Below are 22,745 nucleotides of genomic sequence, written 5' to 3'. Positions count from 1 at the left end.
ATCCAATGTGTTGACTACTTTGGAGCAGCTGTGATACAGTCTCATTGTAATCAAAAAAGGTTATTGAACCCCCTGCTTAGGACAAGCAAGTGTTAAAATAACTAGTCACGCTAGTTATATAACTATTTGGCAGTCAACCTAAGTGATAGGTATAATCACTAGTTTGTGACAGCCTCCTAGAAATGCTGGGTTGATATCGACTGTAGCAACCAGTTCTAGCACTCATATGCAGAAACCAAGATTCTAAAAACTTCTAGAATACTTGTTGGAAACACGTGCTGGTTTTCAATTTGCTAAAAAAAATCCTTTAAAAATTATCGTATAACAAATAATTCGCAGATTTCAAATAGGCTTTTGACACTCTAAATCACTTAACTATATGTATGAGACTAGTACCAAAAAAGATAATAAGATTTATGAAAAATTGCATCTCAAGTTTGGGTATTGCCCTTGAAGTAAAGAAGCTACTTTGGATCTTCGAGGAAAATTAAAGAACATTGACTACGTGGACGTTATATCTTTATATATTGGCACTTATTGAACAGAAATTGTCACAAGTCAATGAAGTGATAATTATCGCCGGACTGAATATAAACATAAACTAAATAAACGGAATGTGAATTAATGGAAATGAGGAATAAATTATGTCTAAAATCAACTACAACTAAAATCGTCGTGAACAGCTCCAATAAAACAAACAGTTGTTTGAAAGTAAGTGACATGCAGAGATGTTTGTAAGTAAATGCTTACTGTTCAATCCTCTATTCTGAAAACCGGATCGTATTATCCATCATGAAATCCGAAAACAGGACATCACAAAACAAGATTGGCAAACCAGCCAGCTTTGAATACCATCAAACACCTTAAAATAGTAATTTTCAACAAATAAATTAAATAAAACAGCGAGAATCAGATCAAACAAATTTGCAATCAATGGCTGACCTCTAGGCTGCGTATTCGATGTTTGAACAAATAGTCCACCAATAATCCGTCAACATTAAACTGATATCGGTTTTCCTTGTTTGCAAAGTTCTGGTGAATGCAATCCTTATGTACATTACAAAAAAAATAATATTCAAAGACATGTTACAACCCAGTTTCGGTACAATTGTCAGTCCTCTTCTTTCCCAAGAAGTGTTTTACATAATTTGTCGATTCTAGCCACTGCATTGGCACTGGGAAACGAAATTATATTTTTGCCACTTAGCCAATTTCTCAAATCTGTACAACACGCATTGCAGCAGATATTTGGAATCCTGCTCTTATTCCTATGGGATTAGTTTGTAATTCAATTCAATTGTAATTATATTTGGGAACAAATATAACTTATATGTCCTTTTTTGAAGGGTACATATCTGTCATTTATTATCACTTAATTATTGAACATTATAGTGTAAACAACAACCCTGTCGAATTTGTACTTACATTACTTCTTTATTTCGAAAAAAGTGCCACTAAAGCACTCCGATTGCTTACCAAAGCTTATGGTGAATGTATTCAATCGGTTTCAACTTGCGAGAGATGGTTTGTGCGGTTAAGAAGTGCCAAAAAAGTTTGAAGACCAAGAATTTTGGGCATTATTCCATGAAGACTATTGTAAAACTCAACAAGATCTTGCAAAATAATTGGGAGCTACTCAAGCAGCTATTTCAAAACTTTTGTAAACAGCAGTATTCATCCAAAAGTAGGGACATTGTGTACCATACGGATTGAAGCAGAAAAACCTTGATGCTTCAACGCTATAAAAGATAATCATTTTTGCACCGAATCATTACTTGAGATGGATACATTACAATAACCCGAAGCGTAAAAGATCGTGAAGCCAAATATCTATGACGCTAAGGTAATTCTCTGTATTTGGTAGGAGCAAAAGGTTCCTATCTATTATGAGCTGCTGAAATCCGACCAGACCATCACAGGGAACCCTACTGATTCATTTGAAGTGATCATTAACCAGACTACGGAAATAAACAAATCGAAACGTTTGCTATCGTTTTGTTTTGTTCTTTGCAGTGAGTAAAACAAAAACCAAACATAAACAATGAGAATGATGTTTTGTTTTGTTTTTGCTCATGAGCGCAAACTGTACATTAATATAAACGTACGCAGCTAGAAAAGAAAAGAGTAAGAACAATATTGAAACATTCTGATAAAAAACGTTTAACAAACGTTTGGTAATTGATTTACTCTTTATAATAGAGAACACAGTACAAAAAAAAAACAAAACGAATAAAAAATACGTTTCTCTATCTGTTTTGTACTCAAATGTACGATTGTAACGGTAAATTAAATAATGCAGATGAGTGAAACGCCAATCGTTTCGTACAATACAATTTAAAATTTTTGATTTGTTTTGTACATTTTGCAAACGTTTGCGAAATGTTTTGTTTGTTTTCATACTCTGTCATTAACCATAAAACGCCCAGAACATGCGGCCAGACATGAAACCGTAACATTCCTCGTGACAACGCGCGGTCACATGTTGCAAGACCTGTTAAAAAGTATTTAGAATGAAGTGGTTGGGAAATTTTGCCTCACCCGCATTAGACCGTACCCTATCTGACTACTCTTTGTTTCGTTCGATGCAGAACGCTCTCTTTGGGATACGCTTTTCTTTGGAAGAGAGTATCCGATATTGGCGTGATTCGTTCTCATTGGCGTGATTCGCCTCAAAAGATAAGCAGTTCTTTTGGCTCGGAATCCATATGTTGCCATAAAGATGGGATAGCTAACAATGGCCAATACTTCCAAAAAATTTATATTGTACAAATGTTTCAAAATAAAAGCTAAACATTTGAAAAAATTCTGCAATAATATAATAATACAGTTTGCTACTTTTACCACTTGAGGGCTACTCACAGAGAATTTTAAGAATTCATCATTTCAAAACTCTGCCATTTTTACAAGTATGTATTTTGTATCATGTGTAAATGTTGTTTGTATTTGTACCTTAGTCAACCAGAACGGATTTACATATATAGACAACAACAACAATAATAAGTATATCATAATAAAATAATAATAAAAAAATTGTTATTACGAAAAACACTTGTATGATGTGCTTTTGAATGGTACTCAGGGGTGTTCAATAGGTACGATTACCACTTGTCTTCCATTGCCTTCCCAGTGAGTAAATTTTGAAGTCGAGATTTTAAATGTTTCTTTTTTCCAAATCGACTTACATATGAGCGTGTGTGTGTGGTAGTTAAGGTGTGAGATTTCTGAAATTAAATGCCATTTTAAAATAACTGGTCTCTGGGAAAATTATTGCTTATTAGGCGATTATCATAAGCGTTGCACGTTGAATCTTGTTAGTTTGGTTTTAAATTGAATGTGGAAAATGATTTGTTAAATATTATAGTTATAACAATTTTGTGTTTAATTAAGTATTTAATAGGTTTTAAGGGAATTCATTCATGTAATTTGTAAAGTGTCAGGAAGTGTCACCTTCTGGTGAATGGTAAAAAACGATATTTAAAACCTATTTGTAATAGATTTGAATTGTAGAAAGTTTTAATGACTTAATAAATTTTATTAAGCCATTTTGTAATGGATTTGAAGTAAAAAAAATTTGAGAATGATTCAATAAGGAATTGAATTGAATTCTTAAATAAAAATAAAATAAATTTCTAAAGGAATAAATTCTGAAATTGGTGAATTCAATAAGAAATTTAGCCTTTGAATTAAGTCGTAATGAATAATTTAATATATGTACATAATGGTTAATAAATACAATTCAATTTGATTTTGAAAATTGAATTAAGAATTAATTTTATTTTAGTATGTCTTCGCTTAGCGGAATCATTTTGAAATAAAAATACATTTTCCAAAGTTCATTTTAAATAATTTATTTTCTATTATTAAACGTATAATTAAAACTGTTTTCTATATATTTTACTTAGACTAAATACTAATAAAATTTATTAAATTTTATTTAAAATCGTTTATATACAATTAATTAAAAACTAATGATACGGATTAGGAAAGAGTTTTCGAGTAAGTTTTATAAATCTAAACTATTTAGAATAACCAACTTTCATAGGAGGCCGCCCATTCGGAAATACTGGCATGATCGGGAAAATCATCAAGCAGTTTTTGATATTTTTGAGTGTGCTGTGTTTCCTGATGTATCCAGTGGCCACCAATGCCAATTTCTAAAGTAGGAGTATTAAAGGTTTCAATGGTTTTCTAAAGGGAAATGAAAAAAATAAAATTAAATTAGCTTATGTTTTAATATAAACATTTTTTATATGTTTCAATTTACCTCTACATCTATTGTAAAGATTAAAGCACGACCATCTTTGCCATAAGAAAAGTAAATAAAATAAGGTTTTTGCCATTTCTCTGTAATCATAGTATCATTGAAGGACCAGTCGATTAAGTTCGCTTGACCTTTTAAGTCTATAAAAATCGTCATATGATCTGGTCCTTGCAGCTGAAATTCAAAACGTTTTTTGCTGGCAACTTCTAAATCAGTTATGGAATTTAGTGTAAGTTTGGGTTTAGTGCCCGGCAGTATGGGAAATTCATCTAAGGGTATCCAAAAACTGCTTTCTCTGTGAACATATAAATTTGCATTAAAAAATTAAGTGAAAGTAATGGATTTTCTAGGCTTACCTGGCTTTATGCCATCTGTGATTGTACAAAGGCATGCCGCAAAACATGTCCGCTTCACAATATTCGCTAACCTGGTGTTTTACTCCAATATCTTTGATGTATTCTGAAAATTTTCAATTTTGAAATAAATTTTATAAGCAAGATTAAAGGGGTTGTCTTACCATCTACACTATCAATACGGCGATCTTGAGGATAAACATAAATTCCCGCCTCATTTAAACGTACACTGCCATCGGCATTATGCAAAGTGCGTTGAGCATGCTGAAATTTAAAACATATTTAATACATTTTTTCAAAAGATTACAGTTACAAATATGTTACTTACCAGCAACGAAAATCGTTGAACAGCTGTTTTGGCTTTATAGGGGAATCCAGCAGGCGTGATAGCAATAATTATGGTCACTATTGTTATCAGCAGGAATGTACAAATGATTGTACGAGTCTTGCGGAAAAACAAAAATAATGGCATCTACAAGAGATTACAATGCAGTTAGTTAATTATTACAAAATTCCATAAAACATGATAAAACTTACGATAACACCGGCAAATAGAAGCGTCATAAATACAGCTATACCAGCCATAAATAGATCGGGCATAGATTCTGAACCCGAACGACCCGTCATAGGTATGAAAGTGATGTACAAGGCATGGGCTGTAGAAGTGTAGTAGAGGAAAGGTAATATCTGGCAGATCATAGCAGCTATGGCAAACCAATAAGCCTTGCGATGCCACTTGGTTATTAAATTAATAATCAAAGCAGCAATATCGAATAGAACCGCCATCATGCACATAAAGGCCGAGCGTATGCCCATGCTGGTAAGTACAATGGTCAAGACAATCAAACAAAAACAATGGGAGTGCATAAATAACTGAATACGAAAACCCAAACTAAGAGGATCCTGTAATATGAAAACAAACACAAGTGAGTTTTGAATTATTTTGCTTAAAATTATCTATTAATTTTACCTTCTTTGTCTTTTCCAAATAAATTGCAGGTAAGATGGCCATGCCAAAGAACATGGGACAATAAAATAAACCAATAAGTAGCCAATTTGCCGAGTACCAAGTCATGGAACGACCAACACCATCCAGAAATAGAGCCACTAGCAGTGTTAAACCGGCAGCCAAACACAGAGACACAATTTGTATGGCAAATGCAATACCATAACGCTTTAATATAGCTGGCCAAGATAGACCCGATCTGGCGGACATAAAAAACAAGGAGACGCCTATCGCAATTACAGCTATAATACACACCACCACATTGATAATAACACCCGTGCTTTCGGTATAAAACACAATAAACCAGCCCATGAAATCATAGAATATGACATGACCTTCGGTATTGTCCTAAAAATAGAAACAAATATTGATTTGAAATTAAAAATCAAGGAAAAATTGGTTGGAAAAGTTAGATCGGTTGTGAATAACGGATGGATATCGTCAAAAGACTCTTAAGACGATCACATTTTACGACTCACTTTTGGAAGAGAGAAGACTTTTTTTATTTTTTAATACTTTCCCAAATGTTTGTAGCAAAACGTGATCGTGTAAATAGGCTTTAGTTTGATATCCGTCCGTCCAAACTTTTTGGAGACTTCTTAATATAATTTCATGCAGTCTGGTTTGGATATCATCCAAAGACTCATTAGACGATCACATTTTGCGACTCACTTTTGAAACAGTAAATTATAAACAGATTTGTTATTGGAAGAGATGTTATGTTTAAATGAGATTCGAATGTCATTCTTTATTTTTTGATACTTTTCCAAAAGTTTGTCGCAAAATGTGATCGTGTAAATAGGCATTAGTTTGATATTCCTCCGTCCAAATATCGCAGCGCACAGTGGATAAAAACTTTTTATTTTGGAAATATGTCAGTAGCTCGTGAACAATTGGAGATCTCTTAATGAAATTTCATGCAGTCTGAGGTGGCTTTCCAAAAGAAAAAGTTTCTAAACCGCTGAGTATAAAACACTTACCGGATTTTCAGGATCATCCATTTCTGGAGCATTTGCTATACCCTTGGCCAAAACTAAAACATTATCACCAGTATTTTGTAAAGATTCTTTGGACACAATATTAACGCGATCGAATTCGGTATGATAAACATAGCCATTAAACATGTAAGCCATATCGAGACCTGTTACAAAAGTAAATATAAATTAATTTTTATTATAAATATTTAAAAAAACACAACTATTTACCAGGTACACTGCCATAATCACGAAATATACGAAAATCTGTATCCGAAGGTATGAGACCAGCCTGAAACATTTCCTCAGCCAAAGATGTGGCAAAAGGATGAGGAACATTGCGATAATATCTCATAAGCCAGGGATTTTCAGGACCAGATTGGAATAAAATTTCGCGGCCACCACTGCCAGCAGCATCCAGATTAACTAAAGCTCTTTAAGGAAAGTTAAATATATAGATAATATTAGTAAATTTGCTACAAGTAAAACTAATTACTAATTAAAATTACATACTTGCAGTTTGCAGCCCATTTATGTTGTGTTATAAAAGCATGAGAAGCTTGTAAAGGATTCTCTTCAGCACCATTAAACAGAAATACTATGGGATGTTTTAAGGGACCCTCAGACTTTGATATAACTCTCATGACCTCCAACATTACCGCTACCATAGAACCATCATCACCAGCCCCCGGACTACCGGGTACACTGTCATAATGACTGTTGATCAATAGGTAATTATCGCTAGTCGAATCCTTGGCACTCAATTTAACCACCACATTTTGTATAGACTGATACATATTAATCATGGTCCAGTGCATATAACTACCGGTGGCTTCCTGCACATCAACTTCAAACTGAAAATATTCACTAGCCTGCTGCTGTATCTTGGCAATTTCATTCTTTAAAAACTCCACTGCTGTCACTTCATTTGCCACACTGCCCACCACTTTGGGTCCGATGCGCGACAAGCCAATCAACAATAATTCAGCACGTTCGGCTATAAATTTATCTGCATGTTGCACCTCATCCTTGCGATTTAATGCTGTGGGCAAATGATCGATTTGTGAAACAACTACTGCCAAATACAATATAAACCAAAATGCCCCAAATATGGGCGCATAATACCAATTGATCTTTTTCGGCACTTCAAAGTCAACATCAATGTGATATTTTGATTTGAACTGAAAGGAAATAGGAAATTAATGCAATATTTATTATGGGTGAGTTATTTAGTTATAAAATTTATGATTATATTTTTAAGTAATTTTCTGCACACGTTTGGTTTATAGTTTATGACTTCTTATTATAAAATAATAAGCTATTTCTTTGTACTAATTTTTTGGACATTTTATATGGACTCGTTATCCAATTCGAATTTGATAATTAATTGCAATTAGCACACATATTTTATTGCTAGATATTGAACGGAAAATGTCATTGATTAAATAGCACTCACTAATATACTAACTAATATATAGTATGAACATGCTAAGTATGTCAAAGTATTTCGTTTGTTTAGAAATCAGTTAGGAACTATCAAATAAAATGCGTATTATTTTTGGCAAATTATGGTCAAAGTTCTTTTATTGGTAGATTTAACAATTTGCTTGTCTGGAAAAGTTTTACGATTTCCATAAAAACTTTCGAGACAGTTTTTTTTTTTAGTTTAGTTTTTGTAATTGTTAAACACTAATAAATAGAAAATATATATTAGCTATGTCTCTTATCTTTGTGTTAAAAAAAATTATAGCAATTTTGAACTTGATCTCTTGGAAGCAGAGAAAACGCATATAAAATATATTTAGTCAATTCGCAAGGTCTCTTATCATGTCGTATTGTCATAATGTCCTAATAATTCACAAAGTTTTTATTTTTGCTTTTCAAGCAAAAAAATGTTCTAAAATAATACTACTCTGTATGCTATGTTTATTGTGTTATCGTAACCAACCAGCAGAGATCTGTGCCGAATGTCTAAGGATCGGTTAAGCCGAACCGCCGAGTCGATATATAGTAGGACATTATGACAATATGACTGATAAGATACCTTGTGAATTGACCAATTGTTTTAGAATTCGCTTACTTACAAATAATAATTTAGGTAGATATATATACACACAGTTACTACAGTAAGTGTGTGTATTTGACCTTTGACCGCTAACATTTTGTATAGCGGAAAGCTGATTTCAGATTACTTTCATACGCTTCTTTTTTTGCACATCTAGACCAATGTCTGTGTTAACTTTTATCCCACTTTATTTTAGTCCGCTGTTAAATATTTATTAACTGATGGTGTTTTCTTTTTTTAAATAATGTTGCCCTGTTACAGGGTAAAATTTTCTAAATGTTCCATAACCCTTGTATGATCACAATATAACAACAAATATTAACTTTTCTGACAGTTATCCGTGCATCGGGAGATGTAATGATAAACATTCATATGGTTGCCTTTTAGCATGAGAAGAAAAAGGGCAAAATGAAGAATAAAGGCAAAATTGCTTGCTCAAAAATTATACCCATTAAGAAAGAACATAAAAGTTTTCTAGATTATGTTCTGTCAAAGCTTTAAATACAGTGCTCTCGCGATTTTGTTTCACTTCATATATGACTTGTATTTGAATATAATGCAATCACTGTTAATTAATTAATTCATTCAACCTTTGAATGCTTAAATTTTGGTTAATTCAAATCTAATCTAAATTGAATGAAAACATTATTCCTTACCAGGAGAATATTTAGAAGTTGTTCTAAAATAACTAGTTCTAAAACGGATGTAATCAGTACCACTTCAGATTCTTTAATGACAGCCTTGGAACTAGCGATGTAGCAATTACTATTGGAACCAGTGCTGTGGATCGCTATTGTGATTAGGGTTTTTAATTTCCCAACTTTTTTGATTTCTGGGAATCCGGTATTTTTTTTACATTCCCGGGTACCCGGCTATTCCCGAAAAATATATATAATGATACTGTAAATTATGAATATTATAGCCAAATTCCATATAAAAACTTAGTGTTATAATTATTAAATATCAGAGCTTCGAATTAATTAATAAAATTTGAGCTCAATTCACTAAAATCTTAATCCGTAATTAAAGAATGTCAGCCTTTCATTCCATAAATTCATTCATAATATTGAATTTTTTAGATTCATTCCAAAGCCTTTGTTTAAACTGAATTAATTTTAAAGTTAATTAATAACAGAATTTATTCAAACTTTGAATGATTAAATTTTTGTTAAATCAAATCATTTACAAAATTAATTGAAAAAATTGTCTTAAGCCTTTTTGTACTAGATTTGAATTGAAGAAAAATTTTGTCATTTAATACATTTTTGAAGCTATTTTGTTATGGATTTGAAGAAGAAATTTAAAGAAATTAGAATGATTCAATAAGAAATAAATTCTATAAATAATGAATTCACTTTTTAGATTTTCATAAGAAAAACCTCAAATAAATAATAGTAATAAAAAGCGGTCTATTATTGCCGAGATATAAGCAAAAAACTGTAAACAACATTTTACTGTTTTTTGGTGAAAAAATAGAGTTCTAGCTTGTTTTATATGTATTTTCGTCAGTTTTTTATTCCCGGGATTCCCAACTAAAAATCCCGTGAATCGGGTAGTGAAAAATTGGCAAAATTCCCGGGAAATTTGTACCGGGAATACCCGGGATAAAAACCCTAATTGTGATTCTAAAACAATGCTACAAGATTTTTAAGGAACCAGTTCCTTGGCTTTAGTAATACATTGGATCTATAGAACACTTAATATTTCCTGAACAACTTTTTGGAACTTTTTTTTTAAAAAACAATAATTGTACTGAGAACGTTGGAAATAATAAAATATTACGTTCGGCTGCAATATTTGGGTAACGAATCACAACCTTATCTTTTATGTACGAGTATGTTTAGTATCTTTTGCCACGGCCGCTAATGAATTTAAAAATATAGTTGGTAAATATAAGTCTTCTAAGGCTAATTCTATAAATTAGCCATAAAAACAATAACAATTCCTCATCTGTTGTTAAAACTTGTTCCTAGTATGAGAATTTCAAACAAAACTCACTAACGCAAGAACTAGTTCTAGAACTGTTCCTAACAATGTGTGTTTGCTTTGTAAAGGTTTTGTATAACTAGTCCCGAGACTGAACATTTTAAACAACAATTGATTAAAGAACTGGCTGCAGAACCCTCCTAAATAACGTGTGCTATCTCCACAGAACCAGTTCTGGAGTTGACAATTTCAAACAAAAATCATTGATCCCAACGTCAAGCAGGAACGAGTACTGGCTCTAGAACTACACTATTTCCAATGTATTTCAGAAGTTTCAAATGTTTTTCAGAAATTTCCAATTTAATTTCAGAAATTTTTAATTATATTTCAGAATTTTCTAATTGTATTTTCGCATATTCTAATTATATTTCAGAAGTTTCCATTTGTATTTCTGCAATTTATAATTGTATTTCAGATATTTTCATTTGTATTTCAGAATTTTTAATTTATATTTAAAAAAAATATAATTGGAATATTCTGAAATACAATTAGAAACTTCTGAAATACAATTGGAAATTTGTTTTGTTTTTAATCATTTACGAAATGAATTTAAAAAAAATTGTCTAAAGCTAAAAATTTAATCAAATTATTAAGCTGTTTTATAATGGATTATAATTAAGGAATAATTCTATAAAGAATTCTTAAAATACTGAATTCAATACGTTTAAAGTACTAAGGAATTAAGCCTATGGATTAATTCGTAATGAATTATTTAATAGAATGGTTAAGATACCAAATTTAATTCGATTTTGAAAATGGAATTTGGAATCTTTGTGTTCAGTAAAAATGTTTATGCAATAGAACTCTGGCATGAAATCTTATTAAGTTGAAAGCTAAATTTTGTTCAATTCTTTCACCAAAAGCTAACTAATTTTTTTAAAATATATACAATTTATATTCCCTTAATTTTAACGATGTTTTGAATTGTTACCATTTTTATTTATAGCATATTAGAACTTACTATAATTTCAATTATGTTATTTTTAATTTTTGTTTATAAAATTTATTTGTTTTCTAATAAATTTTTTCCGCTTTTTATTGTTTGATATTTGCAATTTTTTTTATATTAACTTAAAAATTGTAGAAAATAACATTTATCTTATACCCCCTAGTTGTTATATCTAAATTATGTTATTTTTGTGATTATTTATACCCCCACGATTTTATATCTAAAATTTTTATAATTTTATTTAACTCTTTATAACTTGCCGTTTTATTACAATACAATATAAATTGTTTTGATAAGGCTCTCTAAAAGAAATCAATTATTACACAGCAGAAATTTTGAATTTGTAATCATTTTTCTAAATATTTATTCCCTCTATTTTTGAAATTCATTATTACTTATTGTTTTTTCTTTTTTTTTGCGATTAGGTTTCAACATTTGTGCAATTATAAAGCAATTAAGCGAAAGTAATATTTTAAAAAATACATAAAAATTTAGCTTCCAAAATGTCTCCAATAAAACACAAATTCCAAGAAATAAATGAATAAACAAATGATGATAAAAAGAGAGTACTGGACGGCCGAGCACTTACTTTATCAAGGTTAACCATAAAAAATAATAATAAAAGTAAAAAAATGTTTTAAAACAAACGACTCCTTTTAGCAAACAAAATTAGTAACTACTTAGCAATCGTCTCTACTGATTAGGTAGAATATTTTTTATGATTTTATGAAATTACTAACTAATTAGTGTCCACTGAACTGTTGTCATATGAAAGTGAAAGAATAAAGAAATTCGAAAAAAGTCCCGCAAAATGCTTTATCATAAATATTTGGTTTATTAGGTAGTACATATTTCTATATACATGTGTACTAGAAATTTTATTGCATTTTATAGAAATTTACTTTTGAAAAGTAATTTAGCAAATTTCGTTTGATCTTGCCAAATATATAAGGAAGCTAATATTGAGCTATAAAGTTGAAAACTGTAATCTTTATGATTATCATTTATACTGGTAGTTTCTATTTGTTTCCTTAAATAAATTTGATATACATATTTTGAAAGACCAACTTCTTTATTTTGTATTTTTTTTGTTAATACTTGTCTGGAAATAATATCGGTGTAGTAAAATTATGGTAAAACAAGGCCATTATTTTCATCTTGAGGTACTTTTTAATAATGTTCTTAATATTAAGATACGAGTAATATGTAAAACTAGCTTTTGCCCGCGGCTTCTTTCACACAGAAAACTCTCCTAAGGAAATACGGTTAAAACTATTTATCAGTTTGTTGATTTAGATTAAGGAGTGCTGATTTTTTATACAACTTTTTGTTTTATTTTGTTTACAAAAAGTACCAAAAATCACTTAAATTTTAGTTCCCTTATTATTCTGAATTTCAAAAAAGTACCAAAACACATTTAGGATGATTTTAAGAACAGAACAATTTGATTTAAAGTTTATTCTTATCTTTAATACTTTGAAAAATAAATTAGGTAAAAAAAGTACCAAAATTAAATTTTTACCCGTTTTACACTTTTAAAGAACAATATTAAAAAGTATTATACTCGCATTCCATACTTGATTTTATCTGTCTTAATTTCGGAGATATTAGGTTATTTAAAAATTTTACAAATAAAAAAATGCATGATTTATACAATAATATATCCGCTATAGTCCCGCTTAAGCTTTTATTTAAATACGGAAAAATCGTTCCACAAATTGTTGAGATATAAGCAAAAAATCACGATTTCCTAGATGTTTGATCTATATCTGGATTACTAAGTAATTAACATTGACAATATGTATATTTAATGAAAGACATTTCAAACGACGTATATAACGCCATATAAATTCGGACCGATAATGGTTCAAAATCGGGAAAACAAATTTTTTTTTATTTTTTTTTTTCAACAAAACTTTGTTTTCAATCTGTATCTTAAAGTATACTTTGTTGAAGGTTATATAAGATTCGCAACAACTGAATAATACTTCATTTTAATAATTTTATAATTATAAAAATTTAAATCAAATTTTCAAATCTCACTTCTGGTACGTTTATGTTTTTCAATATGGTGAAATAAAAACAATGAAAATTAAGTGAGCAAAAAGTAATATAAAACAAATATTTGTTAAAATGTTGACATATGGACATTTCCATATCATAGTACGTGACATATTTACGCTTATAGACTGGAATAAATTTTGCAAAAATAAGAGTAACTGAAAAATAATTTGGTGTTTATGTTCCATTCAGAGATTATTATATTTTTTAAAACAATACAAGTACATTCGAAACATTGTTGTCCAAAATATTGAGCAAAATATAGGGTATATCAAACGTGACATAAAAACGATGTCTTGTAAAAATATGCGAATAGAGGGAGGTGTTTTTTTTTCTTATGAATTCCTACTAAATTCCTACACTAAACCAAATATTTTTCCTTTACAATCCGTCATATTCAAATCATCTTGAAAAAAGTTTCATGGGTTTTTTTTTTTCAGTCGTGGTTAACTTATTCATGGAATTGCCCATTTAGTAAACTAAAAGCAATTGAAAATATTTGAGAAGAGATTAAGAAATATAAAACAAATATTTGTTAAAATGTTGACATATGTATGACAGTTGGTTATTGATATGCAAAGTTTCAATATAAATACATATTTAACAAAAATTTGCATTTAAAAGCTTTTGCAATCCTAAATGCGTAGGATATTGAATACCACACAATACGGCTAATCAGTGAAGCCGGGTCCAAGGGGAGTGAAAAAAGGAAATTTTCCCCCAAATCCGAAAAGTTTTAATATAAAAAAAAGAAAAAATGTAAAATAAATTTTAATTTATTAACAAAAAAACCAAAAGGGTGGACCAGGATCTGCGCCAAAACGAGAAGCGCAGTACCTCCAGACTTGGATTTGAAAAATTATTTTAAATTGGAAACTCAATTTTCCCGGCTTTCATAATTCATGAGTTATTGCTCCTAATTTATATCCGGGCCTTATTTTATAAAACTAAATCGGAAACGTTTGTATAGAAAATATTAGATTTTCAAACCTTATTCCAGTATTTCCTTTTTATACGAATGTCTTAAATTTTCAAAACATTTCATTTTATAAAAGGAGAAAAGTTTTACATTTTCAAATTAAAAAGAAATACTTCAAAGTGAAACGCGCCAATCTAGCGACTCTAATGCGTAAATATGAAAGGGATTGCGAAGCTAATTAAAAAAGAAAATCACAGTGATTAATTTCTCAATTGGTAAATTGATAATATTTGTCTACATAAATTAATTAATTTATGTATGTATGTAAAGATTGGGGGCTATAAACACATCGTTATGAGTTCAGATGCATTGAACAGTGATTTTTTATCAGGCATTTTTTTGTAAAAACAGATTAACAAATTTAATTAAAAAAATATATGGCAGATAAAATACATTAATTATGGACTGATTCATAAATGATTTTGAAAATAAACCCGAATTATTTTGTGCTTGATAGTAAGTTAAAGAAAATGAGTAATAGTAAGTAAAGGCAGATGTAAATAAACTTTGGTTATTGTTAGCTTAGTGTACAAATGAGCTAAGTACACTTTTTATGAAAGTTGAGATTTTAATAAAAAAGCCTGTAAAACTTGTTAATATAAATAAATATTATTTTTCCATACACGATTAATTTTCATTTTATTTTTTTTTAATTCAAACAAGTTTTTAATTGATTATTTCACTTATTTTCACTTTTAAAATTTTTTAAAAACTTTTAATACATACACCCATTATTACTGCTTAAAACTGCAATAATTATCCTTTAAACGAAAACAAAATTCTCGAAATAACTTTAAAACTCTTAACTCTAAACAAAGAAACAATTTTATTTAAACAATGTTTCTTTAAAATCCTTTAAGGATTTTTCCGTATCGTTAGTTTTATTTTAATTGCACAACTTATATCCGCGTATTTTTCACTTCACAAAACGTCTTTAAGGCCACGAGTTTCATATCCAATTGATACGTTTCACAGAATTTATTTCTCTCAAATATTGAAAAAGTACAAGTTTTGAAATTGAATATGTGTGTAGTAGGGTTCATGTTATCTAAAAGCTGTGATATCGTAAATGATAAAAACAATTAAACGCAATTCAATAGTAGTAACTAAACAATATTGGCGTTAAAAAGTTTATTCTAACTATTATTATTTGAATGAATGGATGAATGAACGTTCGATTGATTGTAACGAGCTTGTAGTTATCAAAATTGTATTGATAATTTTTTTTTATTTATTTTTTTCATATTTATGTTTAACATACGTTGATTTGTTGCTAAAGTTACATACAAACATGATATTGGTATAGGTAGGCTTGTTTTAAATCTTATAGGTTGGTTATCTTTCAAATTTATATATTCAGTAACAAACAATATTGGCCTAAATTTTATTACTCTGTGAAAAAAGCCAAGTATGAATGAGTGAATGAATATATTTTGTCTGATCGACAGTATGCTTTCAGCCTTAGAGCAATGAACTGCTATGTATTTTGTCTGCATTTAATCTTCCTTAATAATGAAATCAAAATAGAATTTTTAGAAATAACATGAATGTGCTAAAAAGCTATAACTATTTGTTCAATGTGATTTAAAAATTATTTACATTAATAACGTATCTTCAATGATCAATGTTATTGCAAAGCCTTTTCAAGTTTGGCAACTTGAAGTGAGAAGTTTTCGAATGGAAAAGAAGAGTTCATAATTCTATTAGTCATCCAGTTTTAAATGGAATTATAAAAGTTGTCAATTGCTTTTACTTTTAAAATATGTTTATTTTAAATATTTGAATAACTTTGTATTTGTAATATCTATAAATGTGTACTTAATAAAGCAACTATGTCTATGTGTAATAAAAAACTACTTTCTTATTTAGTTTTGATTTCCTAAACAAAAAACTATAAAGTCATGCCAATGTACAAGGGTATATTCAGTTTGATCAAATATTTGTTAAAATAAACGTGACCACTAACAAATATGTATATTTCTCATTGTTAAACTGTGGTATGCAAAAGTGCTAAGTCAATTTTTGTTTTGTTCAAAAATCTAAATTCCTTAATATCTTTGTAAATAAGCGTTTAATTGAGAAAAGGAGGTCGATCTGTGATCACTTATATTTCGTACCAAAAATCGATTTTTCATATGAAAAACTCAAAAATCTAAAATCCTTAATATCTTTGTAAATAAGCGTTTAAACGATAAAAGGAGATCGATCTGTGATCACTCATATTTGTGACCAAAAATCAATTTTTTATATGAAAAACTTCAAAAATGTAAAATCCTCAATATCTTTGTAAATAAGCGTTTAATCGATAAAAGGAGGTCGATCTGTGATCACTTATATTTCTGACCAAAAATCGATTTTTCATATGAAAAAACTCAAAAAATCTAAAACCCTTAATAACTTTGTAAATAAGCGTTTAATCGATAAAAGGAGGTCGATCTGTGATCACTCATATTTCTTACCAAAAATCAAAAAAAAAAACTCAAAAATGTAAAATCCTTAATATCTTTGTAAATAAGCGTTTAATCAAAAGATAAATTTTTCATATGAAAAAACTCAAAAATGTAAAATCCTCAATATCTTTGTAAATAAGCGTTTAATCGACAAAAGGAGGTCGATCTGTAATCACTCATATTTCTGACCAAAAATAAATTTTTCATATGAAAAAACTCAAAAATCTAAAATCCTTAATATCTTTGTAAATAAGCGTTTAATCGATAAAAGGAGCTCGATCTGTGATCACTCATATTTCGTACCAAAAATCATTTTTTCATATGAAAAACTCAAAAATCTAAAAACCTTAATATCTTTGCAAATAAGCGTTTAATTAAGATAGCACCACTGAATTATAAATCAGCTGTTAACTTTGTAGCTGTCGTCTTTAAAATAATTGAGTAGCTGACACATGACAACAACTGCAGCCAGCCAGTCTTGAATGTGTTTAATGCATAAAAATACTCAAACGGAACACATAGTTTTTGCCGGCATAGGTTCTACTCCATGTCTTTTTCTATATATCAAACTATGTCTATCATTTAATGAATATGAGCATTTAATAACACAAATATTTCTATTTATATTTTTATAATTAGACTAATAGTGATTATATTAATCGTGACTTTGATCTAAATGACATTTATAATGCTATCTCTAGACTCTTTTTCGAAAATTTAAATAAAATATTGTATTTCTTTAGATTTGGCGATAATGATAGCAATTCACTTTTGTTCAATACAATTGTGAAAATCGTGTATTTTACACAAACAAGAATGTGATATGGCGCTGAGTAATCGTTATCATTCGTTAGAATTTAGACAAATTTAATTCAGGTGAAAATTATGTTTACAGTGATGTTTCTATATGACAATCATCGACTATTGGATGGATAATTCTTTTTTTTAAGTCTATCTACTAGATAAGTTAATTTTCCTGTTTCAAATAAATATTTTTCTGATTTTGTCATTTATAGTTGCGATAATCGAATTTATTGCTAATCAAATGATTCAGTCGCAATGAAAAGTTTTAGTTGAGGTCACAAAAATTGGGTTTTTTAAATCGTAATTCTATTGTGTTAACTGATTTGCTGTTGCTAGTAAACTTAGAAAAAATAATACTGTAACCTATAATGAAATTTCAATTTAAAATTGAGTTTAGTTTCTAGAAACCTTAAAATAGCCATGTTATTTTATTATTTATAGTTATGTTTCGTTATAAACAAACTCTGCTGTATCTCTTCTATGGTAGTTAAAATAAAAAGAAAAATCAACTTCAAAAACTGCAATACCTGATAGTGTTGAATATTTAATCTGTTAGACAGACATTTCTATGAAAATATAATATTTTTATAACATATTTGATTTGAAATATGATAAATCAAACAGAGAGACAAATATTTAGTTTTTATTTATGGTTAAACAAATAAACTTGTGGACTTTAAAATAAAGAACAAAAAAATCTATAAGAAATAAATAATTTCTTTAAAACGAAGTTTATTAATTACCTAGAAATGTTTGTCAAAGGTTGGATTTCTAAAATTCTGTTTAAATTAATCTTATAGCTTTTTTAATCGGTGCAAAAAAACACCTGTTGAAAGTATTTAAAATATTATTTGATTAAATTCGATTAAATATATATCAAATTTAAACATTTCTTTATCTCTATTAAAGTACATACTTTTGTTAGAAGTTCTCAGTAATATTCTTGAGTGTTTTATTTGTTTCAGTTTAACTATTTTTTTCAGTGTATCAGACACACGCACACAAGCATTCTAACCATTTCAAAATGATGCACGTTCGTTACAAGAACGTGCTTTAATCGCAATTAACACGTTTGTTAATCTTAATCGATTATTTATTTGCTCATTATGTATTCGATTTTATTTGGGCATGAATGTATAATCAATCAGTCAGTCACTCAGTCTTTAAATAGAGTATGAATATGTCGTACGTTCCATAAGAAGATTGCGCATATTTAAGTGATTATCGTAATAATTATTAATAAGAGTTTATCTAATCGTTTAATATTGTATGTATATGTTTTTAATTAAGTTTTATTATGAAAAATTATTAAATTTCGAAATGTAATTGTTTTTAAATAAACCTTACGTTAAACCTCCTGCAATAGTTTCCACAAAAAAATATATTATTTAAGTATTTGTTGTCCAATTTTTATAAAACTTCAAATCAAAACAATTACACTAAAATTCTCTCTGACTTGTTGTCAACCATTACCTCAAATATCAATAAATTTTATTTACCCTCTTTAAGTACCCTTGTAAACTGTTAAATCGTTGAACTACAATTTTTGCACTTGTTTTATTTCGTCATAAAACTATAGCATTACACGCTTCGTTGCTTTTGTGATGATCAGTGATAAATAAAATCTAAAATATATACAGAATATTTTACTTAATTGAGAGACATTAATATAAACTGAAAAGAGTAACCTTAACCCGTTGCGCTTCGCTACCCCTATCATAGTAAAATAAAAAAAATGTCAAAGGATTTTATAGAAAGTTTGAAGAATATTGTAATTCTAGTTCTCAGGATATTTAGAAGTAACTATTTTTTTTTGTATGGTAGGTGACTCACCCCCTGTTTCGACCCCTCCAATTTTTGGTTAAACATCATGTCGTGATATGAAATTGATTCATCTAAAATTTGAAAACATTCACAATTATAGTTCTCCAGATATTCGAAAATAACTATTTACTTTGTATGGGAGGTGTTACGCCCACTAATCCAATACCGCCCATTTTTGGTTAGACGTTATGCACTGATAAGAAATTGGTTCCTATAAAGTTTAACACTGTCACAATTATAGGTCTGCAGATATTCGAAAATAAGTATTTACTTTGCATGGGTGGTGACACGCCCATTTATCCAATTCCAACCATTTTCAGTCAAGATGCGCACAATGGTACCAAAGTAAATTCCGCGAAATTTTGCGACTTTCACAGTTATAGTTCACCAGATATTCTATAATAACTATTTTCTTTGTATGGGAAGTGCCACGCCCACTTGCCTATTGTTCCTCACAAATATAGAGAAACATACATTAAAAATTTCAAGAGGATCGGTCACGAAATAAACAAAAAATAAATAAACAGACATACATTCAGTTAGTTAAGGAAATATTTTAAATTTATTAGCGGATTTTGATAAAAATTCTGTCCTATTCTGGTTTTTAGTCAATATTTGGCTTGTCGAATCTTTATCTGGTTCACCCGATTTGGATAATTTTATATGTGTATAGTGGTAAGTCCGAACATAGTTTTTCATATATTTTGATGCAAAGCTTTTTACCGGTTCAACTTATTTGTGACACATTAGCAATAACTATTTGTGCCAAATGTCGGTATATCTATCTATTATGCACTATCATGTTTTAATGGTTTATAAATGTCGGATGGACGGAAATGTCGTATCTATTGAACGCGGATTTTGTTTTTAATAACTTATTTGGAAGGGTCTGTCCTTTATTCTTACTTAGTTATTGAACATTATAGTGTAAACAACAAAGTCTTTTTTGCTTCGAAAATATCGAAGTGTGTGCCAACAAAGCGTCAAATGAGGGAAGTTTTGCTTTACTTCTTTAATTTGAAAAAAGTGCGGCTGAAGCTCACCGAAGCTTATGGTAAATATGTTCCATCGGTTTCAACATGCGAGAGATTGTTTAGTGCGGTTCAGAAGTGGTGATTTTTACACGGAAGACAAAGATAGCCCAGGCCAGCCAAAAAAGTTTGAAGGCCAAGAATTGGAGGCAATACTCCATGAAGATTCTTGTTAAACTCAACAAGAGCTTGCAAAATTATTGCGAGTTGAGTAGCTCGCAATAATTTTGCAATTTATAACGTTTACTAGCATACAAAAGCAGGCACATTTGGAAACATACGAATTGAAGCCGAGAGACCTTGAAAGACGATTTTGCATGCCCGAAATAAAGCTTGAAGATAACCCGAAGTCCGTCCAACTAGCCGAGTCGATACACAGAAAAAAATGGTAAAAGTTATTAAGTAATTGAAAAAAATTGTTTGAAATGTGATTTAAATTTTCAATAATTTTTTAATTCAATATGTTTTTTATAATACTCATATCAACAATTTCATTTAGATATTTATTAACAATTTCTGTTGTTAAAATTCAATAGGAATATTATAATGAAAGTAACAAAGCCCAATTTCCATGCCGCTAATGCAAGCGATTAAAAACAATTAATTTGTCGTAATTTTTTTCTGTGTAACAAAATCCATTATCCATGGTGCTAAGGCAAGCGGATCCAGGTCAACCATTTGGGGGTTAATATTGTTTATCCTTTTTATATGAAAACTTTTCGGTTTTTTGGAAGGGGGTAATTTCTTATTCTAAAAAGTCCCATCAAATATGAGCTGCTGAAATCTGGTCAAACCAATTCAGGAAACCTGTACCAAACGCAACTGATTCGTTTGAAACGCCCAAAATATGCGACCAGACATGACACCGTTATATTCCATCATGACACATGTTGCAATACCTATTAAAAAGTATTCAGAATGAAGTGATTGGGAAGTTTTGCCTCACCCTCTTTATAGTCGAGACCATGCTCCGCCCGACTATTATTTGTTGTCAAACTCAACAAGTGCTTGTAAAATCATTGAGAGGAAACTTTTATTTAATTCAACAATGAATGAATAAAAGCTTTGGTTTGTTCGAAATGATTTTATGGAATGCATTTTTGATATTTATTTTGAAATAAGATAAAGCCTATATTCAATTAATTCGAATATTTTATTTGACATTTATTGTTGTAAACTTTATTCAAATAATAGTTAAGTTTAGGTATAATTTTTATAAATTTTATTTATTTATTTCTCTAACAATATTACAAACATAAACATAAACTTTAGCTGCAACCGTAGCTAAATACACATAGATCGGAAACTATCCTGTCAAATACCTAACTCAGTTGTCAAAATACTAAGTGGTAATAATGTATTAGTAAAAAATATGTGAACATTTTTTGGTTTGAGTTTTTTTCTAGTGTTATTTTTTACTAATATATTCTCACCACTTAGGTTTTTGACAACTGAGTTAGGTATTTGACAGTAGAATTTTCGATCTATGTGTATTTATTTTTGGCTTTAAGATTTTCAATTGTACTCAATTATGTTTATGATTTGAATATTATTACTCATTAATCACTCCTGAAGGATGGGTGATTGATAAAAAAAAAAGTAAGTAAGTAAGTAAAAAGTATAAGTATTATTATATGAATAAAGTTTACAAAAATTATATTTTTCAATAAAACCCTGACTTTTTATTAAGAACGGTTTAAAAAAATCGTGTTTTCATTACCAAATTAGGGACTTTTCATCAAAAACTGGTTTAAAAAACAGATTTTCAAAAAACGGATTTATAGATTTGTTTGGCTATTACTAAGGTCAAGTGTACTATTTAGTTTTTCTTTAATTTTTGCAGATTAGTGTAATTGTTATTTTGGCACCAATACTTCTAAAGATTTAAAACAATTGTTATAACAAAATACGTTCCACACTCATAAAAGCCGAAATTATTAGCCGAAAATTGAATTTAACACTTATACATTTGTATTTTTATTTAACGGGGGGTGCAGATTAC

General features: G+C 29.3%; 1 protein-coding gene across 1 annotated transcript; it reads right to left on the bottom strand.

The window, feature by feature from the left end:
* Nucleotides 1-3,832: 3,832 nt before the first annotated feature.
* Nucleotides 3,833-15,498, bottom strand: LOC135959848 (endoplasmic reticulum metallopeptidase 1). The gene is made up of 11 exons (XM_065510942.1): nucleotides 15,361-15,498; nucleotides 7,108-7,775; nucleotides 6,826-7,028; nucleotides 6,601-6,761; nucleotides 5,585-5,968; nucleotides 5,152-5,517; nucleotides 4,943-5,086; nucleotides 4,779-4,878; nucleotides 4,618-4,720; nucleotides 4,265-4,556; nucleotides 3,833-4,188 (listed from the first exon to the last, which is right to left on the bottom strand). Exons 1-11 carry the CDS (start codon nucleotides 15,364-15,366, stop codon nucleotides 4,021-4,023), a joined length of 2,595 nt encoding a protein of 864 aa, XP_065367014.1. The 5' UTR covers nucleotides 15,367-15,498; the 3' UTR covers nucleotides 3,833-4,020.
* Nucleotides 15,499-22,745: the final 7,247 nt, after the last annotated feature.

This window comes from Calliphora vicina, chromosome 5, assembly GCF_958450345.1.
Source record: "Calliphora vicina chromosome 5, idCalVici1.1, whole genome shotgun sequence".
In the NCBI taxonomy this organism is placed as follows: domain Eukaryota; kingdom Metazoa; phylum Arthropoda; class Insecta; order Diptera; family Calliphoridae; genus Calliphora; species Calliphora vicina.
The sequence above is the reverse complement of the archived record's forward strand: the minus strand, read 5'-3'. Positions and strand labels throughout refer to the sequence as shown.